The sequence below is a fragment of the Sus scrofa genome, chromosome 7, assembly GCF_000003025.6.
Source record: "Sus scrofa isolate TJ Tabasco breed Duroc chromosome 7, Sscrofa11.1, whole genome shotgun sequence".
NCBI classification, from domain to species: domain Eukaryota; kingdom Metazoa; phylum Chordata; class Mammalia; order Artiodactyla; family Suidae; genus Sus; species Sus scrofa.
Window position 1 is genome coordinate 29,458,369 of NC_010449.5, and position 23,968 is coordinate 29,482,336.

A 23,968-nucleotide genomic window follows, 5' to 3' on the forward strand; every position below is an offset into this window, starting at 1 on the left:
TTGTTTTTTTTTTGAAAAATCAGACAATGCAGTGGTACGGTCATACCATTTTATTAAAACACACACACACACACACACAAAGCAGACATGAAAATTGATTTTCCTGACTATCATAGATTCATAGAATGTCAGACTGGACAGTCCTCTTGTTATAGAAAAGGGACCAAGGCCCAGACAGCAGTCCCAGCTGATTTTTTTTCTTTCTCTCTTGCTTCAATTCACATAATGGCAGAATCGGGCTAAATACTGTCTTCTGACACCCAGTCTAATTTTTTTAAGGCACATAATGCTTTCACTTATTGGTTTGTAGCAGATAGGTATACATCATTAATGAATAAAAAAAATTCTAATAATTTTTGAGTGGATTTCTCTTGTCTCATGCTTTGATAAGCTGTTTAAGAAATATCCAACATGCGGGAGTTCCTGTGGCACAGTGGAAACAAATCTGACTACGAACCATGAGGCTTCGGGTTGGATCCCTGGCCTCACTCACTGGGTTAAGGATCTGCCGTTGCCATGAGCTGTGGTGTAGGTTGCAGGCGCTGCTCGGATCCTGCGTTGCTGTGGTGTAGGCTGGCAGCTGTAGTTTGACTTTGACCCCTAGCCTGGGAACCTCCATGCGCCTCGGGTGCGGCCCTAAAGAGCAAAAAAAAAAAAAAGACAGAAATATCCAACATGCATGGAAACTATGCATTTAACCACTTCATACAAAATAGTTAGCAATCAGTAAGAACCTTAATACATTATCAATGAACCTTAATATATTAAATTAGATGATGATGCTTTGTACTTATCCTTTGCCTCTTTTTTGTGCCTTTTTCTTGGTGATAGTTTGTCAATGATTTTTTGATTTTTAAAGTTTTATTGAGGTATACTTGATTTACAGTGTTGTGATAATTTCTGCTATACAACAAAGTGATTCATTTAATACACATACACACATCCATTCTTTTTCAGATTTGTTTCCCACTTAGGTTATCACAGAATATTGAGTGGATTCCCTGGGCTGTACAGCAGGTCCCTGTTTGTCTCTGTCAACGACTTCACATTTCGGTTCTCCCCTGTGTTGTCTCTTGGGTGCCACATAAGTGCCATAGCATTTTTATTTTCTGAGATTAGTTGTTTTCCTTGAAAGGCAATAGTTATAAGTTCAGAAAGATAATTATAGCAGTTCCCTTTGTGGCTCAGTGGGTTAAGAACTCGATATAGTATCCATGAGGATTCAGGTTTGATCCCTGACCTTGCTCAATGGGTTGAGGATCTGGCGGTGCCATGAGCTGCCATGTAGGCTTGGACCTGGCACTGCTGTGGCTGTGGCATAGGCTGTGATTCAGCCCCTAGCCTAGGAACTTCCATATGCCACAGTGCAGCTGTTAAAAAAAGAAGACCAAAATAAGTAAATAAATAAAGGTCAAGAGATAGTTATACTGTTCTACTTAAATGCTAAGTCTTCATCAGTGTCTTATTAGTCTGACAAACCTAATATTTGTCCTGTAAAACTAGAATACCTTGGAGTAGGATCAGTTATTGTATTTGTAGTAAAACTATATTATAAAATCACCTAGGTGGTTCATATTCATTATAGGAAATCTTATTATTTTGTGAAGGGCTCAGTCCCTGATGAGCAACTAATATTAAGTAATACGTCAGTGGTTCTCTCAACAGCCGTCACAGAGCGATGATAATTCAGATAGAAGAATAATGATCTCAACCTTTAAAAATGAACCTAAGTACACAGTACATATCAATTATATGAGCCCCCAAGTTACCATAAAGCATTTTTAGGAAACCCTCTAGTGTGTCTTAAGTATGGTTTGAATAAGGAGAATGTTAATGAAATACTTAGCACTAACTTGCTAAGAATTGAGAAGGAATTAGGGGTAAATTATTCAGGTTAAACCAAGTCTCTTAATCTTCCCAGGAAATTTGAATTAGTGCCATCCTTTTCTCCAGTGTTCATGTGACAGTTTCACAATCTTTGCAGCTCATCAGACTTATTTAGAAAAATCAGAAAACAACTCATAATATTATGCTTCAAATTGCTGATAGGGGCCTAAACCCTCATTGCATTTTGATAGTGGTATAGAGGTGTTTCACTAACTAGGCAGCTTTAAATTAGTTTAATTAGACACCGGAAACTGAGAGGGGGGCAACTTAATGAAGAAAAATAAATTTCAATTTTCAGAGGATGACCCAGCGAAATAACATTTGTTTCAAAGGCTGGGGCGGACATTGCACCAATCACTGTGTGTCACACATGCCTTCGAGCCACACCCCCCTCGACTCCCCCCCTCCAGTGTGGTTACTTAGCCTGGAGCGGACACACTGCAAACCAGACAAGGAGGTTTTTTGTTTTCGTTTTTGTTTTTGATTTTGGAATAGAGGTAAATAATTCACTATAGTGCTTTTGTCCTCATCATGGCTGGGGTTTACATTATTATCATGTCTGCTCTATGAGAATACTGCTGCTGTACTCTCTGAGAGATTTGATTTGTGACATTTTATTTATTTATTTATTTTTGTCTTTTTGCTGTTTCTTGGGCCGCTCCCACAGCATATGGAGGTTCCCAGGCCAGGGGTCGAATCAGAGCTGTAGCCACTGGCCTATGCCAGAGCCACAGCGACGTGGGATCTGAGCCGCGTCTGCGACCTACACCACAGCTCATGGCAATGCCAGATCCTTAACCCACTGAGCAAGGGCAGGGACCGAACCCGCAACCTCATGGTTCCTAGTCGGATTCGTTAACCACTGCGCCACGACGGGAACTCCTGTGACATATTTTTTAGTGAACTCTGTCCCAAAGAAAAAGACAGACAAAGCAAACTGGTTTTATTGTTCATCCTAGAAAACATTCAGAACAGAAAAATTGTGTTCTCCGTATGACTTTTTTGTTGATTTTATTCTCTTACAAATGTTTTTCCTCCACTGGCTGACTTGTACTTTTACTATTTTTATATTTTTTTTCTTCAAATCCTTAAAAAAAAACTAAAGCCAACTACCCTGGTAAGATCACATCCAATGAATTTTTTAAAATAGCGCATGTTGGAGTTTCCATTGTGGTACAGCGGGTTAAGTCTCCGATTGCAGTGGCTCCAGTCCCTGTGGAGGCGCAGGTTCGATCCCCAGCCCAGCACAGTGGGTTAAAGATCCAGTGTGGCCACTTCTGTGGCACAGGTCACAGGTTCAGCTTGGATTCAGTCCCTGGCCCGGGACCTTCCATAGGCTGTGAGTGAGGCCATCATTTTATTTTTAAACTTGCATATGATCTAATATTCAGTCCATGTTTAGCTTTCTTGGTCTCAAAAATATCTAGCTTATTGTTTAAATCCAGATTCCAACAATGTCCACATCTGCGTTGTAGTCCCCTTACTTTTATTTTCATGCCACACAGAAATCGTACAGGTTTCCGCTTTCGCTGATCTCATCCTCTGAGTGTCGTTGAACACATTCTTGAATTGCTTAGAATTGTGGAAATACAGACCTGAGTCGATTCGGGTGTTATTCTCTATTGGCCAAAAGTAACTCACAGATGAAAATGCGTTCCTGTTCTGACCTGTCTGGAGGGACGTACGTCTTATTCCCCCTTAACGCTGCTCAGGTGGGTAAGTGGGTTCCGGTGTAGTCGGGTGAGGCGGCTGTCCTGATTCCCTGTCCTCATTCCTTTCACCCAATCATGTTGGCAGCGCTGGTGACCCTTGCCTCGATCCATTATTTCCTTAGTGGGTACAAAATATGGTTTTCTAATTCTGTTGTATCTTCTGGCATTTATTAACTGTTGCTCATTAATAACTCTTATTTTATTTTATTTCTGTCTTTTGTCTTTTTTAGGGCCACACCCGAAGCATATAGAGGTTCCCAGGCTAGGGGTCTAATCGGAGCGGTAGCCTCCGGCCTACGCCACAGCCACAGCAACGCCAGATCCAAGCTGCATCTGTAACCTACACCACAGCTCACGGCAATGCCAGATCTTTAACCCACTGAGTGAGGCCAGGGATCGAACCCACAACCTCGTGGTTCCTAATTGGATTCATTTTCCATTGAGCCACGGCAGGAACGCTAATAACTCTTTTGTTGCCCTGAAATATTATCCATGAAGGAAAGGTAGGATACATGCCTGATTCTTTGTCTTTATTTGTACCCTGGCAATCTCCAAAGGTGACCAGTGGCGGGGGTGTTGGGGGGGTGGTTTTGCTTTTTGTATTTTATGAATGAATAGGTTTAGTAATTTACCCATTGTGGTAAATTTTTTTTCAAGATCAGATGGTTTTCTCTTTAGCTAATAGGAGCCCCTCCCCTTAGCTCTTGGGTCCTTGACCCCCAGTAGCTTTTAAGACTTTCCCTGGTCTAAGAATGACAAGATTTCTCTGTCTCATGTCTCATGTCCTCCGGATCTGCAATCAGCTATTTTCCCTGAAGAGCCCTGGTTTCTTTTCATGGGAAGTGGTATTGAGAAACCACAGGTGGCATGCTGGGGTGGATTACTGGTGATTTTACGCAAAACGTGAACATTAATTGCTCATTTTCACCCATTTTCTTTCACCCTGGCTGCTCTTCTGCCCGCGATATTTATTTTCTACTTAGCGCCCTGTATTGCTGTTTGGCTTTGTATAGGCTAACCTTTTATTTTCTAAGTAGCAAGCAAGGAACATCTAGGGCGAGACTCCCGTTGCATGACTCCCAAACCATTATCGGGTGTTCTTTTTGGTGTACCACGGGAGAGCTGGAAGATTTGGAGGCTGGAGAACAATTTGACCTGAGTTAGATGTTTAGAACATCATTAGTTTTTCCCTTTGGGAATTGATGTCTTTGCTTTTTCTGATACTTTATTGTAAAAATTAGAGCTGAGTTAAAAAATAAAAATGAGGCTAATGTATGTTAATATAACAGGAAGGTAGGGATAGGGGAAAAAGGGGGCTACATTTATAAGCACAGCTTAAAATTACTGACAGAATTCCATGGTATGATTTTAGTGGATCTGCTGGCACGGGCCAATAAAGTACACTGTTCCCCATGTTCCTTGGCGATCTTTTTACTGGTCTCATTTTGAACGATTACACAGACATGTATATCCTTTCATTGCCTGAATATTGAGAAGCTGCTGTGGCCAGATGGGATTTTAAACCCCTCCGCCAAATTACAGGCAGGTCGCTGCCACTCACTTTTTCGTGTGTCGCTTATATTAATGGGTGCGATGCAATGTACTCTACAGACACACCAAGCAAGCGGTCCCCCACCCACTCTGCAGTGTGAGAGCAAACTCTGCAAAGAGTAAAAGAATGGCTTCTGGGAATCTGTCAGCCCCCTGGCTGTGAAAGGGGATTTATAATTGCCTGTCTGTCTACCCTCCTAGATTTTTGTTTAGGGAAATGTGATGGCAAATGTGCATTGTTTAGTTAACCATAAATTGCTTTATACAATCGAGGTGGCATTAATTACTTATTTAAGAGGGTATGATTTGACCTATGAAGTTCAAAAAGTTAGAACTATAGTTCTTTTGTTTTAATGATAACTCAAACAAACCAAACTCAGCATACATACATATATACCTGAACTCATTCTTTTTTTTTTTTTTAATCTTTTTAGGGCCACACCCGCAGCATATGGAGGTTCCCAGGCCAGGGGTCCAATCAGAGCTGTAGACACTGGCCTACACCACAGCCACAGCAACTCCAGATCCGAGCTGCCTCTGCAGCCTACACCACAGCTCACAGCAATGCCAGATCCTTAACCCACTGAGTGAGGCCGGGGATCGAACCTGCATCCTCATGGTTGCCAGTCTGATTCATTTCCACTGAGCCATGACGGGAACTCCCTGAACTCATTCTTTTTTTTTTTTTTTTTTTTTTTACTCAAATGAATTTATCACATCTGTAGTTGTGTAATGATCATAACAATCTGATTTCACAGGATTTCTATCCCACAGTCCAAGCACATCTCCCCCCCGCCCAAAGCTGTCTCCTCCGGAGACCACCTGAACTCATTCCTAATTCTTTACTGGTTTGCCAGCATTTTGCCTCTGTCAAGTCTGGTGTCCCAACTGGGGCTTCCTTCCACCACCTTAATGTTATACATAGAATACACAGGGTGTGTGTTTGGGTGGGGGTGCGCGCACATGTGTAGAAATGTGGAGACCAGAATTTCAGTTTCCCCACATCTTCTTGTTTTACAGTATAGTTCAAAGACAGCGTGTATAAATAAGCATGCGTGTTAGTGTCTCATGAGGGAACTATTTTTAGTCTTCAAATTTATTTCAAGGTTTTACAACCAAGCTCAGCAACCTCATTTCGAGAGGGCATTTTTCCTGACAGTCCCTGGCTTTTACGCATTTTAAAAGCTTTCAGGCATTCCTGGTCGCTCCCCACACGAATTCCCATGCCTTTCCTGTCATTGGACCCAGTGCGATACACCCATCTCAAGGAGACAAGGACTTGGCTTTCATCTGTATCCACTCTTCTCAGAATTTTAGTGACAGGCATTTATTTTGATTTTAATAAAATATTAGCAATGGTGGCAGTGGACTATGATTCAGATAAGGAGATGGAAGGAGGAGGAAAAGTAGAACAGAACAGTCACCCATTGATCTCGTTTCTCTGGGAATTATTTTTATTAAAGTATAGTTGATTTGCAATGTTGAGTCCATTTCCAATGTACAGCAAAGTGATCCAGTCATACATATGTAGATATATTTTTTCTCATATTATCTTCTATTATGGTCTATCCCAAGACACTGAATTTTAGAGAACTCTCGACTTTGAGTGGGTTGCGCTGCTCATTGTGAACCCCTTGCCATGCTGCACGCGAGCGTCACATCTTCCATGTCCACTTTGCATTTCGGGGAAGGGTCCTAACGGTCACACACTCCCCAGGGTCCCCCTTTCGGGGAAGGGTCCTAACGGTCACACACTCCCCGGGGTCCCCCTACCTGGTCGTAGCCCTGCCCTTCTGCCTCCTCCTCCCTCGCCTCTCCTCATGGACCTTCCTTTTGTTCCAAGAACAAGCAAACGTGCTCCACCCTCAGCAGGAAGGTTGGTCCTCAGTGCCAGGCAAGGATGGCTCTGTCACCTTCCCCAAGTGTCAGCTCATCAGCATCCTTTCAGACACCTTCTCCGACCTCCAGACTGAAGGCAGCCCTTCTTGCTCCTGGCCCATGTTATACATGACTGTATTCATGTCTTTCTTTTTATTAGTTTATTTTTTATTTTTGAAGTGTTATTGATTTACCGTGTTGTGCCAATTTCTACTGTACGGCAAAGTGACCCAGCCATATCTATATGTGTACACACACACACACACACACACACACACACACACACACACTGCTTTTCTCATAGTATCTTCTGTCATGTTCTATCCCAAGAGACTGGACCCAGTTCCCTGTGCTGTACAGTAGGACCTCATTGCTTATCCACTCTAAATGGAATAGGTTGCATCTACCAACCCCATTTCTTTATACTACCCACCACGAGCTGAAATGATCTCACCCAACCATTTATTTAGTGTCTGGCAGAAAAACTCTAGGAAAGCAGATTCCTGATCTAGTATGGTCCCTGCTGAATCCCCCGCACCTGAAAGAGTCACATGACAGGAGCCTGATAAATATTTGTTGTTGAATGAACTGAGCGGAAAGAATTCTGGAGTGAGAACCTGAGTGTAAGTTGTGGGTCTGTTGCTTATTGGGGTGCAGGCGAGAGGCAAGCTGTGGTATCCAGGTCAGCCTCAACACCTCCCAAGGTTAAATGACCTAGTACTGTCTCCAGCAGTGTAAACTGTACACTTTTCTTATCACAATAATCCTATGAGGTTCTTGATTATGGATCACCTTCTCTGTAGTTGAAAGGAAGATTACAGATCTCCAGTTTCACCGTGGTTTTTTTTTGAACATTAGAGCATGGTAAGAAAGTTAGTTAGTGGCAGTGTTAAATCTGTAGCCTGGATTACGTGGTAGAGGATTAGCCTAGTGTATGTTCCACATTAGCCGGCGAGCTCAATCTAAATTGCTTCATTCGGGGAGTTCCCCGGTGGCACAGTGTGTTAAGGATCTGGCGCTGTCACTGCTGTAGCTCAGGTCACTACTGCGGCAGGCGTTGGATCCCTGGCCCTGGAACTTCCACATGCTGTGGGCACAGGCATTAAAGGAAGAAAAGAAAGGGAGGGAGGAAAGAAGGAAGAAAGGAAGAAAGAAAACAAATGCCTACGTTCTGTTAAAAGTAATTTCCTCCATTTTCACTATCTCTGAAGAGCTCTTACGGTAGCACTGAGAGGTTAAATTCTTACAAAACAGAACCGTCCATCATTAAAGGTGGCATCTGTTCCCGTGTTCCTTAGAGGCCTGTTCACTAGATGGGAAGCAGCAATTATGGATGTTAGGGACCATCAGCATCATCTGGGAGCTTATTAGACGTGAACCATCTTAGGTCATATACAAAACCCACTGAATCAGAACCTGCATTGTGACACGCTCTCTAAGCGATTTCTGTGCATGTTAACGTTTGCAAAATGCGGACGCTGAAGTTACTCTGAGTAGCCAACCTCTAGAAATTCTTGAATATAGAGCTTCTCTGAATTTTGCTCTCCTCTTTGGGGTTGCTAACTTGCTTCTCTACCAGGGGAATAGGAAGTTGTTTTTTTCTTATCATTTCTGCATTGCCTTACACCAGAATTTCTAGACATTTGGTGTACATTAGCATATGGGAAGATTTTTATTTTATTTATTTCATTTCATTTCGATTTATGTGTTCGACCCCTTGCCCCGCAGTCTGAAGCTAATGGTAGGGCCAGGGTATCTATATGTGTAACAAGCCCCTAGGTGATGGAAGTAAATGGTAACCTTATATGCCTCAGCTTATATGCATCATGTGTAAGCATCTGTACAATTAAATAGCTGTAAAATATTTTTTTAATTTTTCTAATTTTTTCCCGCTATACAGCATGGGGATCAAATTATTCTTACATGCATACATTTTCCCCCACCCTTTGTCCTGTTGCAATATGAGTATCTAGACAAAGTTATCAATGCTACTCAGCAGAATCTGCTTGTAAATCTATTCTAAGTTATGTCTGATAAGCCCAAGCTCCCAATCCCTCCCACTCCCTCCCTCTCCCATCAGGCAGCCACAAGTCTGTTTTCCAAGTCCATGATTTTCTTTTCTGAGGAGATGTTCATTTGTGCTGGATATTAGATTCCAGTTATAAGTGATATCATATGGTATTTGTCTTTGTCTTTCTGGTTCATTTCACTCAGTATGAGATTCTCTAGTTCCACCCATGTTGCTGCAAATGGCATTATGTCATTCTTTTTTATGGCTGAGTAGTATTCCATTGTGTATATATACCCCATCTTCCTAATCCAATCATCTGTTGATGGACATTTGGGTTGTTTCCATGTCCTGGCTCTTGTGAATAGTGCTGCAATGAACATGTGGGTGCATGTGTCTCTTTTAAGTAGAGTTTTGTCAGGATAGATGCCCAAGAGTGGGATTGTGGGGTCATATGGAAGTTCTATGTATAGATTTCTAAGGTATCTCCAAACTGTTCTCCATAGTGGCTGTACCAGTTTACATTCCCACCAACAGTGCAGAAGGGTTCCCTTTTCTCCACAGCCCCTCCAGCACTTGTTCTTTGTGGACTTATTAATGATGGCCATTCTGACTGGTGTGAGGTGGTATCTCATGGTAGTTTTGATGTGCATTTCTCTTATAATCAGCGATGTTGAGCATTTTTCATGTGTTTGCTGGCTGTCTGTATATCTTCCTTGGAGAAATGTCTATTCAGGTCTTTTGCCCATTTTTCCATTGATTGGCTTTTTTGCTGTTGAGTTGTATAAGTTGCTTATATATTCTAGAGATTAAGCCCTTGTCAGTTGCATCATTTGAAACTATTATCTCCCATTCTGTAAGTTGTCTTTTTGTTTTCTTTTGGGTTTCCTTTGCTATGCAAAAGCTTTTCAGTTTGATTAGGTCCCATGGATTTATTTTTGCTCTAATTTCTATTGCTTTGGGAGACTGACCTGAGAAAATACTCATGATGTTGATGTCAGAGAGTGTTTTGCCTATGTTTTCTTCTAGGAGTTTCATGGTGTCCTGTCGTATATTTAAGTCTTTCAGCCATTTTGAGTTTATTTTCATGCATGGTGTGAGGGTGTGTTCTAATTTCATTGCTTTGCATGCAGCTGTCCAGGTTTCCCAGCAATGCTTGCTGAATAGACTTTCTTTTTTCCATTTTATGTTCTGGCCTCCCTTGTCAAAGATTAATTGACCATAGGTGTCAGGTTTATTTCCGGATTCTCTATTCTGTTCCATTGGTCTGTCTGTCTGTTTTGATACCAGTACCACACTGTTTTGATGACTGTGGCTTTGTAGTATTTCTTGAAGTCTGGGAGAGTTATGCCTCCTGCTTGGTTTTTGTTTCTCAGGATTGCTTTGGCGATTCTGGGTCTTTTGTGGTTCCATATAAAATTTTGGCTTGTTTGTTCTACTTCTGTGAAAAATGTCATGGGTAATTTGATAGGGATTGCATTGAATCTGTAGATTGCCTTGGGTAGTATGGCCATTTTTACAATATTGATTTTCCCAATCCATGAACATGGAATATCTTTCCACTTGTTTACATCTTCTTTGATTTCTTTGATTAAAGTTTTATAGTTCTCGGCATATAGGTCCTTTACCTCCTTGGTCAGGTGTATTCTGAGGTATTTGATTTTGTGAGGTGCAATTTTAAAAGGTATTGTATTTTTGTGTTCCTTTTCTAATATTTCATTGCTGGTATACAGAAATGCAACTGACTTCTGAATGTGAATCTTATATCCTACTACTTTGCTGAATTTATTAATCAGTTCAAGTAGTTTTGGGGTTGAGTCCTTAGGGTTTTCTAGGTATAGTATCATGTCATCTGCATACAGTGACAGTTTGATCTCTTCTCTTCCTATATGGATGCCTTTTATTTCTTTTGTTTGTCTAATTGCTGTGGCTAGGACTTCCAAAACTGTGTTGAAAAACAGTGGTGAGAGTGGGCATCCCTGTCTTGTTCCAGATTTGAGTGAGAAGGCTTTCAGTTTTTCCCCATTGAGTATTATATTTGCTGTGGGTTTATCATAAATGGCTTTGATTATGTTCAGGAATGTTCCCTCTATACCCACTTTGGTGAGGGTCTTGATCATGAATGGATGTTGAAGTTTGTCAAATGCTTTTTCTGCGTCTATTGAGATGATCATATGATTTTTGACTTTTCTTTTGTTAATGTGGTGTATGACATTGATTGATCTGCGTATGTTGAACCATCCTTGTGTACCTGGGATGAACCCTACCTGGCCATGGTGTATAATTTTTTTGATATGTTGTTGGATTCGGTTGGCTAAGATTTTGTTTATGTAAAATATATTTATTAAATATACTAGTTATGTTTCAGTGGTGAAATAAAATGGCAGTAATAGGTAGTTAATGCCTTTTTCATATCACCTGCTTTAGTGGGTACCAGTCTAGAATATGCCAAATGCCATTGACAGTTAACTTTAGTCCAAGGATTCTGAAGGAATCAGATACTACATAGAAATAATGAGGATGTTTTTGGTAGCAGACCAAAATAACTTAATTTTGAGGCTTTGGGGGGAGGAAGTTAGTCAATATTTATTAGTACACATTGTTGCCATAAAACAGTACCTCCTAGATATGACTCACGAAAAATGCTTCTCACTGACATTTTTTGACCTTTATAGCTCTTTGCCCAGAGGGCCAGCCTCATTTTAAAAAGGACAATGATGATTTTGGACTCATTGATGTTTGTCAAGATATAAATCATATGCAACAAATTATACAGTTTTTAAGCTTTCAGCATAATGGCCCCAGACCATGCACCCCAGTATCACACTGTAAATGCAGACTTTCTAACATCCAGCAAGTTTGTTTTTTTTTTGTGCCGCGTTCCTGTTGACTTCTCCCACCAAAGGGAGATGGTTCCTGATTTCTAACCCTGAAGGTTAGTTTCCTACCTTGGGACTTCATATCGGTAGAGTCATGCTCTGTGTATTCTTTTGTATTTGGCTGGTTTCATCAAATAGAACGTATTTAAAATGCATGCCTGTTATTCATGTATAACACTAATTTATTATTTTTTTTGTTGCTCTGTTCTGTTAGGTGACTCTCACCAACTTGTTGGTCCATTTTCCTGTGGATAGCATTTGAGTTATTTCGAGTTTGGAACTGTTATGAGTAAAACCGCTATAAACACTGTTCAAGTCTTTTTGTTGGCACGTTTTCACTTCTCTTGGTTATATACTTAGCAGAAGAGTTTCTGAGCAGAGTTTAATTTTGTAAGAAACTGAACCTAACAGTTCTCCAAAGTGGTTACATCATTTTTCACTCTTACCAAAAATGTAGGAGTTCCTATTTCTCCACATAGCCTCATAAATATTCAATATTGTCAGACTCTTAATGTTAGCCATTTTAGAGGGTATGAAATGATATCTTATTGTGGTTTTAGCATATACTTCTCTGAGGACTAATAATGAGAACCATTTCACATGTTACTGGCTATTTCTACATTTTTAAAGTAATAATTAAAAAGTCTGTTACAAGAATCCGACTAGGAACCATGAGGTTTCAGGTTCGATCCCTGGCCTTGCTTAGTGGGTTAAGGATCCGGCGTTGCTATGAGCTGTGGTGTAGGTCACAGACACGGCTCCAATCTGACATGGCTGTGGCTGTGGTTAGGCTGGTGGCTACAGCTCCAATTAGACCCCTAGCCTGGGAACCTCCATGTGCTGCAGGTGCGGCCCGAAAAAGATTAAAAAAAGACCAAAAAAAAAAAAAAAGTCTGTTTAATACTTTTATTCTTTTTAAAAAATGGATTGTTTTCTTTTTATTGTTGATTTGTAGAAGTTTTAAAATCTATGTACAGTCTGTATGCAAGTCATTTTTTGTTAAGTGTTTTACTCTGAATATTGGCTTATATTCTTAATGGCATCTTTTGAGGAACAGAAATGTTGAAGTTTGGTAAAATCTAATGTGTCTCTGTTTTTAAAATTGATAGCAGCTTTGGGGTCCTAAGAAAATTTGCCTCATCTCGCAGTTGTGAAGATACTCCCTTGTGTTTTCTTCTAGAAGCCTTAAAGCTTTAGCTTTTACATTTAGATCTCTGCTTTATCTAATTTTTGTATATGGAATGAAATGGGGTCAAGGTTCATTTTCTTGTTTATTCAGTTGATCCAGCATCATTTATTGAAAAGACTTTCCTTTACTATGCAGTTACTTAGACACTTTTATTGCACATCAGCTGACCATGTAAGTGTGGGTCTATTTCTGAACTTCACTGCCTCTTACTTTATATGTATATATGTATATTTTTAACTTTTATAATGATTTTTATTTTTTCCATTATATTTATCCTTACACCAACAGCAAGCACACTTGCTTGACTGCTGTAGCTAGATTACTCTAAGTCAAAATCAGATAGTGTAAATTCCCCAGCTTAGTGTGCTTCTTAATCACAATCGTTCTTTCTTTCTTTTCTTTTCTTTTTAGGGCCGCACCCGCAGCATATGGAGGTTCCAGGCTAGGGGTCTAATCAGAGCTGCAGCTGCTGGCTACAGCCAGAGCCACATGGGATAGGAGCTGCGTCTTCAACCTGCACCACAGCTCATGACAACACTGGATCCTTAACACACTGAGCGAGGACGGGGATCGAACTCACAACCTCATGGTTCCTAGTCATATTTTTTTCTGCTGCGCCACAACGGGAACTGCAAATCCGTATTTAAAAGAAGGATGTGTGCTGCCATTGAGGTAACTGAAAAGGATGCGCTAAAGCACTGTGGGCTATGCTAAAAGGAGGGATTCTAGTAAATATTTTGAGCAAAGCCTAAAGTTGTAGAGAAGTTTTTGCTTTTCCAAGATGATTATGAATTTCAAAAATTTTATCATGGTCTTCCTCAGTTCCCATTCATTGCTGTCTTGTGTTGATATAGTTGAAGTATGGCTATTTTGAACATGTATGTTAATTCTAAAGTCAGTACAAATTAGCTTTGATTTACAGATTCAAACTCATCATGTTTAGGTATTTGTCTTTATTTTTCTATTGTATGTAACTTTCTTTCTTTCTTTCTTTTTTTCTTATAGGAATTCTAAAACCAAAACAGAAACATGGCTCATCAGATTACATTTCTGCGGATGGTTTTGGTCCTGCTTCTTCAGAATTCTGTGTTAGCGGAAGATGGGGAAATAAGATCAAGTAAGAATCACCAGCATTTTCTGCTTTGATTGTGGGAATCAAATCAAAGGAGCTCCAGCAGTGGCTTTAAGGATTTTATTGTCTGTAATTCCCTAAAATAAATGAATCATTCTGTTACACAATAACTGTAGGAAAAGCTATCAGAAGTCATTCTGAGAAAATTCGATTGTAATAGTTTATTTCATTAACCCATCAGGCTCTGGAATAAACAGTCTGGTATTAAGTCCATATTCAGCCATTTATATAAGCTTCAGCCATTTATATAAGCCTAGGAGTTCCTATTGTGGTGCAGTGGAAACAAATCCAACTGGTAATCATGAGGTTTCGGGTTCGATTTCTGGCCGTGCTCAGTGGGTTCAGGATCCAGCATTGCCGTGAGCTGTGGTGTAGGTTGCAGACGCAGCTTGGATCCTGCATTGCTGCGCCTGTGGTGTAGGCCAGCAGCTGTAGCTCTGATTCAACCCCTAGCCTGGGAACTTCCACACCTACTGTAAATGAATCATGGTTTTTCTGTAACAGTTAAACTAGATGTTTGGACAATGTGATTCAACCTGGCTTTTTAGGTGCAGCCTTAAAAAGAAAAAAAAAAAAAAGTACCTGCTTCATAGGATGGTTATCAGGACCATCCTGTCAGTTTATCACGTAGAGATAGTGAGATAATGCCTGTCAATAAGATAATGCGTATAAATGGCTTAGCACAGTGCCGTCTCAGTAAGTGATAACTGTATTTTTCTACAAGCCTGTGGGAAGTCTTACATTGGAGAAGAAAGGATATGTTAATTTTTTTTGTCTTTCTTTTTTTTTTAGGGCTGTACCCATGGCACATGCAGGTTCCCAGGCTAGGGATCTAATAAGAGCTGTAGCCACTGGCCACAGCCACAGCTACAGCAAAGCCAGATCTGAGCCATGTCTGCGACCTACTCCACAGCTCACGGCAACCCCAGATCCTTAACCCACTGAGTGAGGCCAGGGATCAAACCTGCGTCTGTGGATGCTGGTCAGATTCGTTTCTGCTGAGCTGCAGTGGGAGCTCCGGGGCTGTGTTAATCAAAGTTCTTCTACCAGGCCATCCTTTATCAACATCATGCTTCTTTTTAAAAGTTGGCTTATATTCGTATTTTCAAACACATAACCCTACACACCTACTGTAAATGAATCATGGTTTTTCTGTAACAGTTAAATCAGATGTTTGGACAATGTGATTCAGCCTGGCCTAAGAGTTATCAAAATAATAATTGTTCATGTTTGCATAACACTCTTAAGTTTAGTCCACCCAAGTGCTCTACAAGGCAGGTACTCTGTTTTTTGAGCAATAAAAGCAATTCATCAAATTTCAGGGGCTAGTGTGTTGCCGTACATATATCTGGTTAGAGCCATGGCTGGTATTTGAACCGTACTTTTGATCTTCACTGTGTTCCTTTCCTGTGACACCAGGGACCCCCTGTTCCGAGACAGCCTCTGGGGGTGATGTTTCATCTGGGTTTATAAACGGCAGTACTTGCCTTTGTACCCATGCTCTTGGCCAACCTTGCAGTTATGAGATATATGGCCCATGGCTCTGGAACGGGGTAGAAGGGGCCAAGAATAACGCCATCAGGGTTTATTGCCACTGAGTGGGGTGGTACACAGACCCTGGCAGGTCCAGGCAGTACCGAGCCTCAGAGCACCAAGAAAGGGCAACGTTGAAGCGTCCTGAAGACACAAGCTTCCTGTCCTTTTGTCTCCCCCACAAAACTCCAATAAAAGCCTTGCCCTGTCATCCCCATTCTGCTTCCAAAAACAACAGGACAGCTGCATTCCCTTGGGTTAGAACATTTGCCTCTGCAAGGGCTCCACCTCTGCCCCTGCCCTGAACTCTGGCCGTGGCCATCTCGGCAGAGGTTACTGGAATAGCATCCCAAACACCCCCTGCACTGCGACACCACCTGCCCCATAGCCCCTTAGGAGTGATGTCGTAATCACAGTTACATCTTTGAGCCAAAGCCATGTTTTGGCAATTCGGAAGGGAGGGTGACTTTGGGACTCTGCTGTGTGTCCTCCTGACAAGGGTTTACTCCCGCTGGTTACAGTGATACGGAGTCAACTGTAAGACCGGTTTCTTCGTATTAGCCTGTCTTCATCCCAGGTATGTAAGTAGACAAAGATAAGGAAAAGAATGAAAGGGAAGGAAAGAAAAAGAGGGCGTAAGAAAGGTGAAGGGAGGGAGACATGGATTGACCAATTGATTGACTCCAAGGAGATGCAAAAACTCTTACTTGTCATCAAACAGTTTTTTTTTCCTCCAGTACCATTCTTTGCAATTTTGATATCTTATTTGCAATATATCCAAAAAATAAATCATTTTAATTATAACTTTGTAAAGAGCATCTGATCACGACTCTAGGGAGACCATTAATCTGAGTAAAACTACAGGATTTGACATTTGCTGTCCCATCAGCCTGACTCACTTTATCCTCTTCTGACTCACCATCTCCAGAGATGTGGGATTCCTTACCGTAGGGGCCCTAAATGCTTTGAGTGCAGACGTTAGAGAAGAAAAGGCAAGCAGAGCTGTTCCTTCCTGTTCTCTCTGCCGGCCGCTCCAAATCATTGGAGTGACCCGGACAAACCAGTTTGTCTTTCAGCGTGTTACTGTCACTCACCTCTGGACCTTTGCACTTGCCGTCCCCTCTAACCAGAACGTCCTCCTTTTGACCTGGTGAAAGCTCTGCTTCCCAGTCTCATTGCCTGTCAGCTTTCTCACAAAACTGCCCCTGACCTTGCACAGTTAAGCTGCACCCCACCCCCCAAACATTCTCATCATTCTTCCTACCTTCTAGAACCAGCCAGCTGTTCCTCCTACTCGGCTGTGAGCTTTGAGATATTTCATGTAATCAGTATACCCTGCAAGAATGAGGTGGAGTTCGAGCCATGCTGTGGACTGTGGAAAAGAGAGTTAAGATTGGTTTTTATTGCAGTCTAGTTGATATACGATATTGTGTTAGTTTCTGCTGTACAGCAAAGTGATTCAGTCATACATATGTATACATTTTTATATTCTTTTCCATTATGGTTTATCACAGGATGTTGAATAGAGTTCCCTGTGCTACACAGTAGTAGGACCTTGTTGTTTATCCATCCTCGATATAATAGTTTGTATCTACTAATCCCCAGATTCTCAGCTCTTCCCTTTCCCTCGGCAACCACGAGTCTGTTCTCTGTGTCTGTGAGTCTGTTTCTGCTTTTTAGATAGCTTCATTTGCATCTTATTTTATTTTTTTGGCTTTTTGCCTCTTCTAGGGCCGCTTCCCGCGGCATATGGAGGTTCCCAGGCTAGGGGTCCAATCGGAGCTGTAGCCACCGGCCAACGCCAGAGCCACAGCAACTCGGGATCCAAGCTGAGTCTGCGACCTACACCACAGCTCACAGCAACGCTGGATCCTTAACCCACTGAGCGAGGCCAGGGATCGAACCTACAACCTCATGGTTCCTAGTCGGATTCGTTAACCACTGCGCCACGACGGAAGCTCCCATTTGCATCTTATTTTAGAGGGGCTCAAACTTGTACCTCTGTAGCCGCCGGAGGCGCTCCAGTCAGATTCTTCGCCCCTGTGCCACAGCAGGAGCTCTTCCTTTGTATTACATGTCAGCTTTATTGCAGTATAAGTGACACATAAAATTGTAAGACATTTAAAGCATATGTCATGGTGACATTACATATATTGTGAAAGGGTTTCCCCCGTGTGGTTAATGACAAATTCGTGCATTTAAAACCTCCCACTTCGGGTTTTCCTGTGACGGTTTTCGTTTTCTCGTAGGTTGTCGGACTGCCCCTACAGATTTAGTTTTCATCTTGGATGGCTCTTACAGCGTTGGCCCAGAAAACTTTGAAATCGTCAAGAAGTGGCTCGTCAATATCACGAAGAACTTTGACATTGGCCCAAAGTTTATTCAGGTGGGGGTGGTTCAGTACAGTGACTACCCCGTCCTGGAGATTCCCCTCGGAAGGCACGAGTCGGGGGAGAAGTTGCTGGCAGCCGTGGGCTCCATCCACTACTTGGGAGGAAACACGCGGACCGGCAAGGCCATCCAGTTTGCCCTCGACTACCTTTTCGCCAAGTCCTCCCGATTTCTGACGAAGATTGCGGTGGTCCTGACAGACGGCAAATCCCAAGACGAAGTCAAGGATGCCGCAGAAGCAGCAAGAGACAGTAAAATCACATTATTTGCCATTGGTGTTGGTTCGGAAACAGAAGATGCGGAGCTGAGAGCTATCGCCAACAAGCCTTCGTCCACGTATGTGTTTCATGTGGAAGACTATATAGCAATATCCAAGATCCGGGAGGTGATGAAGCAGAAACTCTGCGAAGGTAAGCCTTCCTGGGACCCGGAAGCAGCAAATGGTTGTGCTTTCGTGTATTGGGGTGTAACCTGTCCATTTTCCCTGGGGGAGATGTTTGTATCGCATGTCAAATTATCCAAGTTCCAACTAGGCGAGCACACATTTTTGTGTTACTTATGCTGCATAAGTTTTGTTTTTAGGAACAATTGCTTTCCTTATAAAAGCTACAGTTGGAAAACAGAATACTTTGTTATTTTTTGTTTTTTCCTTTTAGTTACAATTATTTATTGTGGAGATGGGAGAAAATAAAGACATGCAAAGAATACAAACACGTGTGGAACACACAGAATCGATCATATCCACTCCTGTTAACAAGTTTTTCTGTCTTTTCATTCCAGTCTTTTCCTTTTCTTATTTCAGTGTGTATGAGAGTTTATTCATGCTCCCAAGTAAGGATAATAGTGTATATATAATTTCATACTCTATTTTCATATTATCATATACTCTGTTATTGTGTGTGTAATTTTCATGCTCTGTTTAACATGATAGCTGTTAAGATAATTTATTTAAAAGATATCTTTTAAGATAATTTATTTAATAGTTTCTCCGTTTTTGTATGTTTGGCTTATTTCTAAGTTTTTCTAATACAAATAACAGTGAATATTCTCGTAGCTAATTCCAAATGAGACTCTCTATTTCTCCAGAAAACAAAGATCAAATTACTAACATTTTTAAAATTTGGGGGAGTTCCCTTTGTGGTTCAGCAGTAACGAATGAACCTGCCTAATATTCATGAGAATGCGGATTTGATCCCTGGCCTTGCTCAGTGGATTAAGGATCCGGCATTGCCATGAACTGTGGTGTGGGTCACAGATGCGACCCCAATCTGGCATTGCTGTGGCGGTGGTGTAGGCTGTCAGCTGCAGTTCCAATTCCATCCCTAGCCTGGGATCTTCCATATGCTGCAGGTGCGGCCCTTAAAAAAAAAAAAAAAAAAAGAGCAAAAAGAAAAATAAAATAAAATTTTGGAAGAATGTTAAAAATTCCACTTAAGAAACACACTCACACCAGAAGTGAGAGAGTATTTGAAAATCTTGTACTTAATCAGTTTATTAATTTTGCTTATATCATTCCATAAAGTCTAACTTCATGTTTAAGATCGCTCCTCGGTATGGGAAAGTTCCAGTTTTTGGTAAAATTAATCCTGTTGGGGTATAGACATGCTTGTGTTCACATTATTTGGAGGGAGAATAATTTATTCATATCTTTTATTTTTAATATTATATGCATTTAATATACCATATATCTTTAAAAATACTATTCATTTTAATGGAAATGCCTTTTATCTAGTTTACCTACAAAACCTCTAAAAATAGGTTGGCTCACTTTTGATAGAAAAATTTGTAAATGATTGTGGCTTAGAAGACAGTTAATTCCTCTATTTCTTTCATATTTTGGGGGGATCGGGTAGAGAAAAACATTTTAAAGTTTTTTAGATTATTTTTTAAAGTATAGAAAATTAAGAATTTTCTTTAATAAAAATTTTTAAAAGGTATTAACAAGCTCAAATGATCATTGTAGTTATTCTTTTTATGAGTCTCTTTCTAATAGACTGTGCCGACTTTTTTTTGTCTTTTGGCCATTTCTCGGGCCACTCCCGTGGCACGTGGAGGTTCCCAGGCTTGGAGTCCAAACGGAGCTGTAGCCACCGGCCAATACCAGAGCCACAGCAACGCGGGATCAGAGCTGCATCTGCAACCTACACCACAGCTCGTGGCAACACCAGATCCTTAACCCACTGAGCAAGGCCAGGGATCGAACCTGCAACCTCTTGGTTCCTAGTCAGATTCGTTAACCAATGAGTTAAGGATCCGGTGTTGCTGTGAGCTATGGTGTAGGTCACAGACGAGGCTCGAGAGGCTCGGATCCCGAGTTGCTGTGGCTGTGGTGTAGGCCGGCAGCTACAGCTCCGATTAGACCCCCTAACCTGGGAACCTCCATATGCCAAGGGTGCAGCCCTAGAAAAGGCAAAAAGGCCAAAAGTCAAAAAAAAAAAAAAATTACTCCTACTTTGTTCTGCCCTTTGCTTGGAGATTGCTGGATAATTTGATTATCTAATTCAAGCCTCATGGTACTTTGTCATAATGGCCTGGTGTATCACTCTCCCCTACTTAGTTTATCTTGCATTTCGGTAGAAGCCAAAAAAGGTAAAGGTAGACACATCAGGAGCCATGGCCAGGACAACCGAGCTGTTCTTAGAGGTAGTGAGTATTTTAGCTTCTGTGCTTCTGTGACATGTATGTGATGAACTTCCCTGCCCTCACATGACACTGATTTCTTCCTTTCTGCCTTTCTGCTCGTGGTACATACACATATGCTTGAATTCCCACCCACAGACCTGGAGCACAGGAAGATGAGAGGGCGGCGGTGGGCTGAGTTTGGTAGACGGGATAGGACTGAGTATAATATTTCATAAAGCCTCATCACATATTCAGGGGAATCACTTTGTATCCTATCTAGAGGGCAAAAGAATCTAAATCTAATCTGCCTTGGAGACAACCTATATTGTCAATGGCTTGTAGATATCCAAAAATATGAATTTTCCATTCATTTAATTAGAGAGGCTGGAGCTATGTCTCAAGTAAAGAAATACTATATGTTTATATTTTATGTGAACAGCAATGTTTGGGTATTAGATTGGAAAAAGGATGACTGTGGTATAACTCAGAAAATACACAAATTATAGCATTCAGCAGACAGTGTTTATCATCTAGATGCAGCTGCCTAAGTTGATTATTGCTAGGAAAGAAAGAAACAAGAAAGCATTCAGAATAATTTTCATAAGAATGTTTAAAACTTGTATGAGGAGTTCCCATCAGAAACAAATCTGACTAGTATCCAAGAGGACACAGGTTTGATCCCTGCCCTCGCTCAGTGGGTTAAGGATTCGGCATTGCCATGAGCTGTGGTGTAGGTCGCAGATGCATTTCTGTGGCTGTGGCATAGGCTGGCGGGTACAGCTCCGATTGGACTCCTAGCCTGGGAACCTCCATACGCCGTGGTACAGACCTAAAAAGACCCGGAAAAACTTGTGTGAATAGCTCTTTGTCCCATCCTTTCTCTCTCTCTAAAATATTATTATGTGTAATAGCTGTTACCTAATGACATATTTTATTCTCATAACAGCTTCATGCTTTTTAAGTGACAGTTGGCACATAGTGGGAGTGAAAATTGCGACAACCACTCTGGAAAGGTCCTTAACATTATGGATTATAGCAAAACCTATACTGTTATCCTATGAAACCGAAATTCTACTTCTAGATGTTGAACTATGAGAAATAAGTTCACGTGTTTACCGAAAGACTATTCAGGAATGTTCATAACAGCTTTAAGACAAATAGCCCCAAGCTGGAAACAGCTCAAATGATTCCCCACAGGAAAACAGATAAGTACATCATCGTCTAATTCATACAGTGGAATACTACACAGCACCACCCCACCAACAGCAAAAAACCACATCCTGTTGTATGCAAAAACATGGCATTGTGTTGAGTAAGAAAAGTTGAATTTAAAAAAATAGATGCTGGAGTTCCCGTCACGGCGCAGTGGTTAACGAATCCGACTAGGAACCATGAGGTTGTGGGTTCAATCCCTGGCCTTGCTCAGTGGGTTAAGGATCCGGCGTTGCCATGAGCTGTGGTGTAGGTTGCAGACGTGGCTCGGATCCCATGTTGCTGTGGCTCTGGCGTAGGCTGGTGGCTACAGCTCCGATTAGACCCCTAGCCTGGGAACCTCCATATGCTGCAGGAAGCGGCCCTAGAAAAGGCAAAAAGACAAAACAAAACAAAAAAGATACTGCATGGGTCATTTATATTAAGTTCAAGAACAGACAACGCAAAATTAATCAATGGGGATATAAATCATACCAGTGGTGGCTGCTGGTGGTGGTGGTTATTATCTGTGAAGGATCATGAGGTGACTTTCAAGATGTTGTCTGGTCTGGGTGCTAGTTATATAAGTGTATGCATGTGTGCCCACATATGCATATAACTGGGCGCTAATTATAAATGCATGTAACTGGGTGCTAGTTACATAAGGGTATTCATTCATATGAGCTGTTGTACACTTGAGACTAGGGCATTTTACTGAATTAGGTTGTATCTTAATAGAAAGGGGTTTTTCTGTTGTTTGAATTCAGTAAACAGAATGTCTATTAAAATAAAGCTCTTGATGGTTTTCTCTGTAAACCTGAAGCCATATAATTATATGGTGGACCAGCCCAATCCCTGGAGTTAGACCTGGATGGGGATTTGGTTCCTGACTTTGTCAATATCACGTTCTTGAAGTGTGATACTAGGCTAAGTGACTGGCTCCAACCTTGGTGATACAGACCTTTTTATTTTATTTTATTTTAAATCTATTTTTTATTGCCATTTCCTCCAACACCCTTTTTTTTCCCCACTGTACAGCATGGGGACCCAGTTACACATACATGTATACATAATTTTTTTCTCCCATTGTAGTGCTGTGTTGTAAGTATCTAGACATAATTCTCAGTGCTACACAGCAGGATCTCATTATTAATCCATTCCAAGAGCAATAGTTTGCATCTATTAACCCCAAGCTTCCAGCCTCCACCCCCCCCCTCCGCCTCCACCCCTGGCAACCACAAGTCTATTCTCCAAGTCCATGATTTTCTTTTCTGTGGAAAGGGTCATTTGGGCTGTATGTTAGCTACCAGACATGAGTGATATCATATGATATTTGTCTTTCTCTTTCTGACTTAACTTCTCTCAGTATGAGAGTCTGGGAATGTAAGCTGGTACAGCCACTATGGAGAACAGTATGGAGGTACCTTAGAAATCTATACATAGAACTATTTTATTTTATTTTATTTTATTTTTTGCATTTTAAAGAATAGTAACTTTTTTGGCCACATCCTCAGCATGTGGAAGTTCCTGGGCCAGAGACTGAACCTGAGCTGCAGTTGACCCGCATCACAGCTGTGGCAACACTGGATCCTTAACCCACTGTGCCACATGGGAACTTCCAATGGTAACGTTTATTATATTGTACAGTTTCTGTGGATTAGGGACATGGGCAAAACTGAGCTGAATGGTCATGACTCAAGTTCTCTCAAGGAATCGAAGTCAAGATGTCAGTGGGGCAGCAGTCAGCTGAAGGCTTGACTGGGGCTGGAGGACCTACTTTTAAGGCGACTCACTCAAGCGGTTGCTGAGTCAGTCCTGGCTGTTGGCAGGCGGCCGCCGTTCCTGGTCACATGGACTTCTCCAAGGAGCTGCTTGAACGTCCTTACAACATGCCAGCTGGCTTCCCCCAGGGTGAGTGGTCCCAGAGAGCCAGGGGAAGCTGCAGTATCTTTCATGGTCTAGACTTGGAAGCCACACCTCTTCATTTCGGAAATA

General features: G+C 41.5%; 1 protein-coding gene across 1 annotated transcript in view; it reads left to right on the plus strand.

Annotated features, from left to right (window-relative positions):
* COL21A1 (collagen type XXI alpha 1 chain) overlaps nucleotides 1-23,968 on the plus strand; it is a 194,189-nt gene that overhangs the window by 43,518 nt on the left and 126,703 nt on the right. Inside the window, exons 2-3 of the mRNA XM_013977769.1 lie at nucleotides 14,110-14,221; nucleotides 18,019-18,570. Coding sequence (XP_013833223.1) covers nucleotides 14,134-14,221; nucleotides 18,019-18,570 — 640 coding nt within the window. The 5' untranslated portion in view covers nucleotides 14,110-14,133. The remainder of the gene's footprint in view (nucleotides 1-14,109; nucleotides 14,222-18,018; nucleotides 18,571-23,968) is intronic.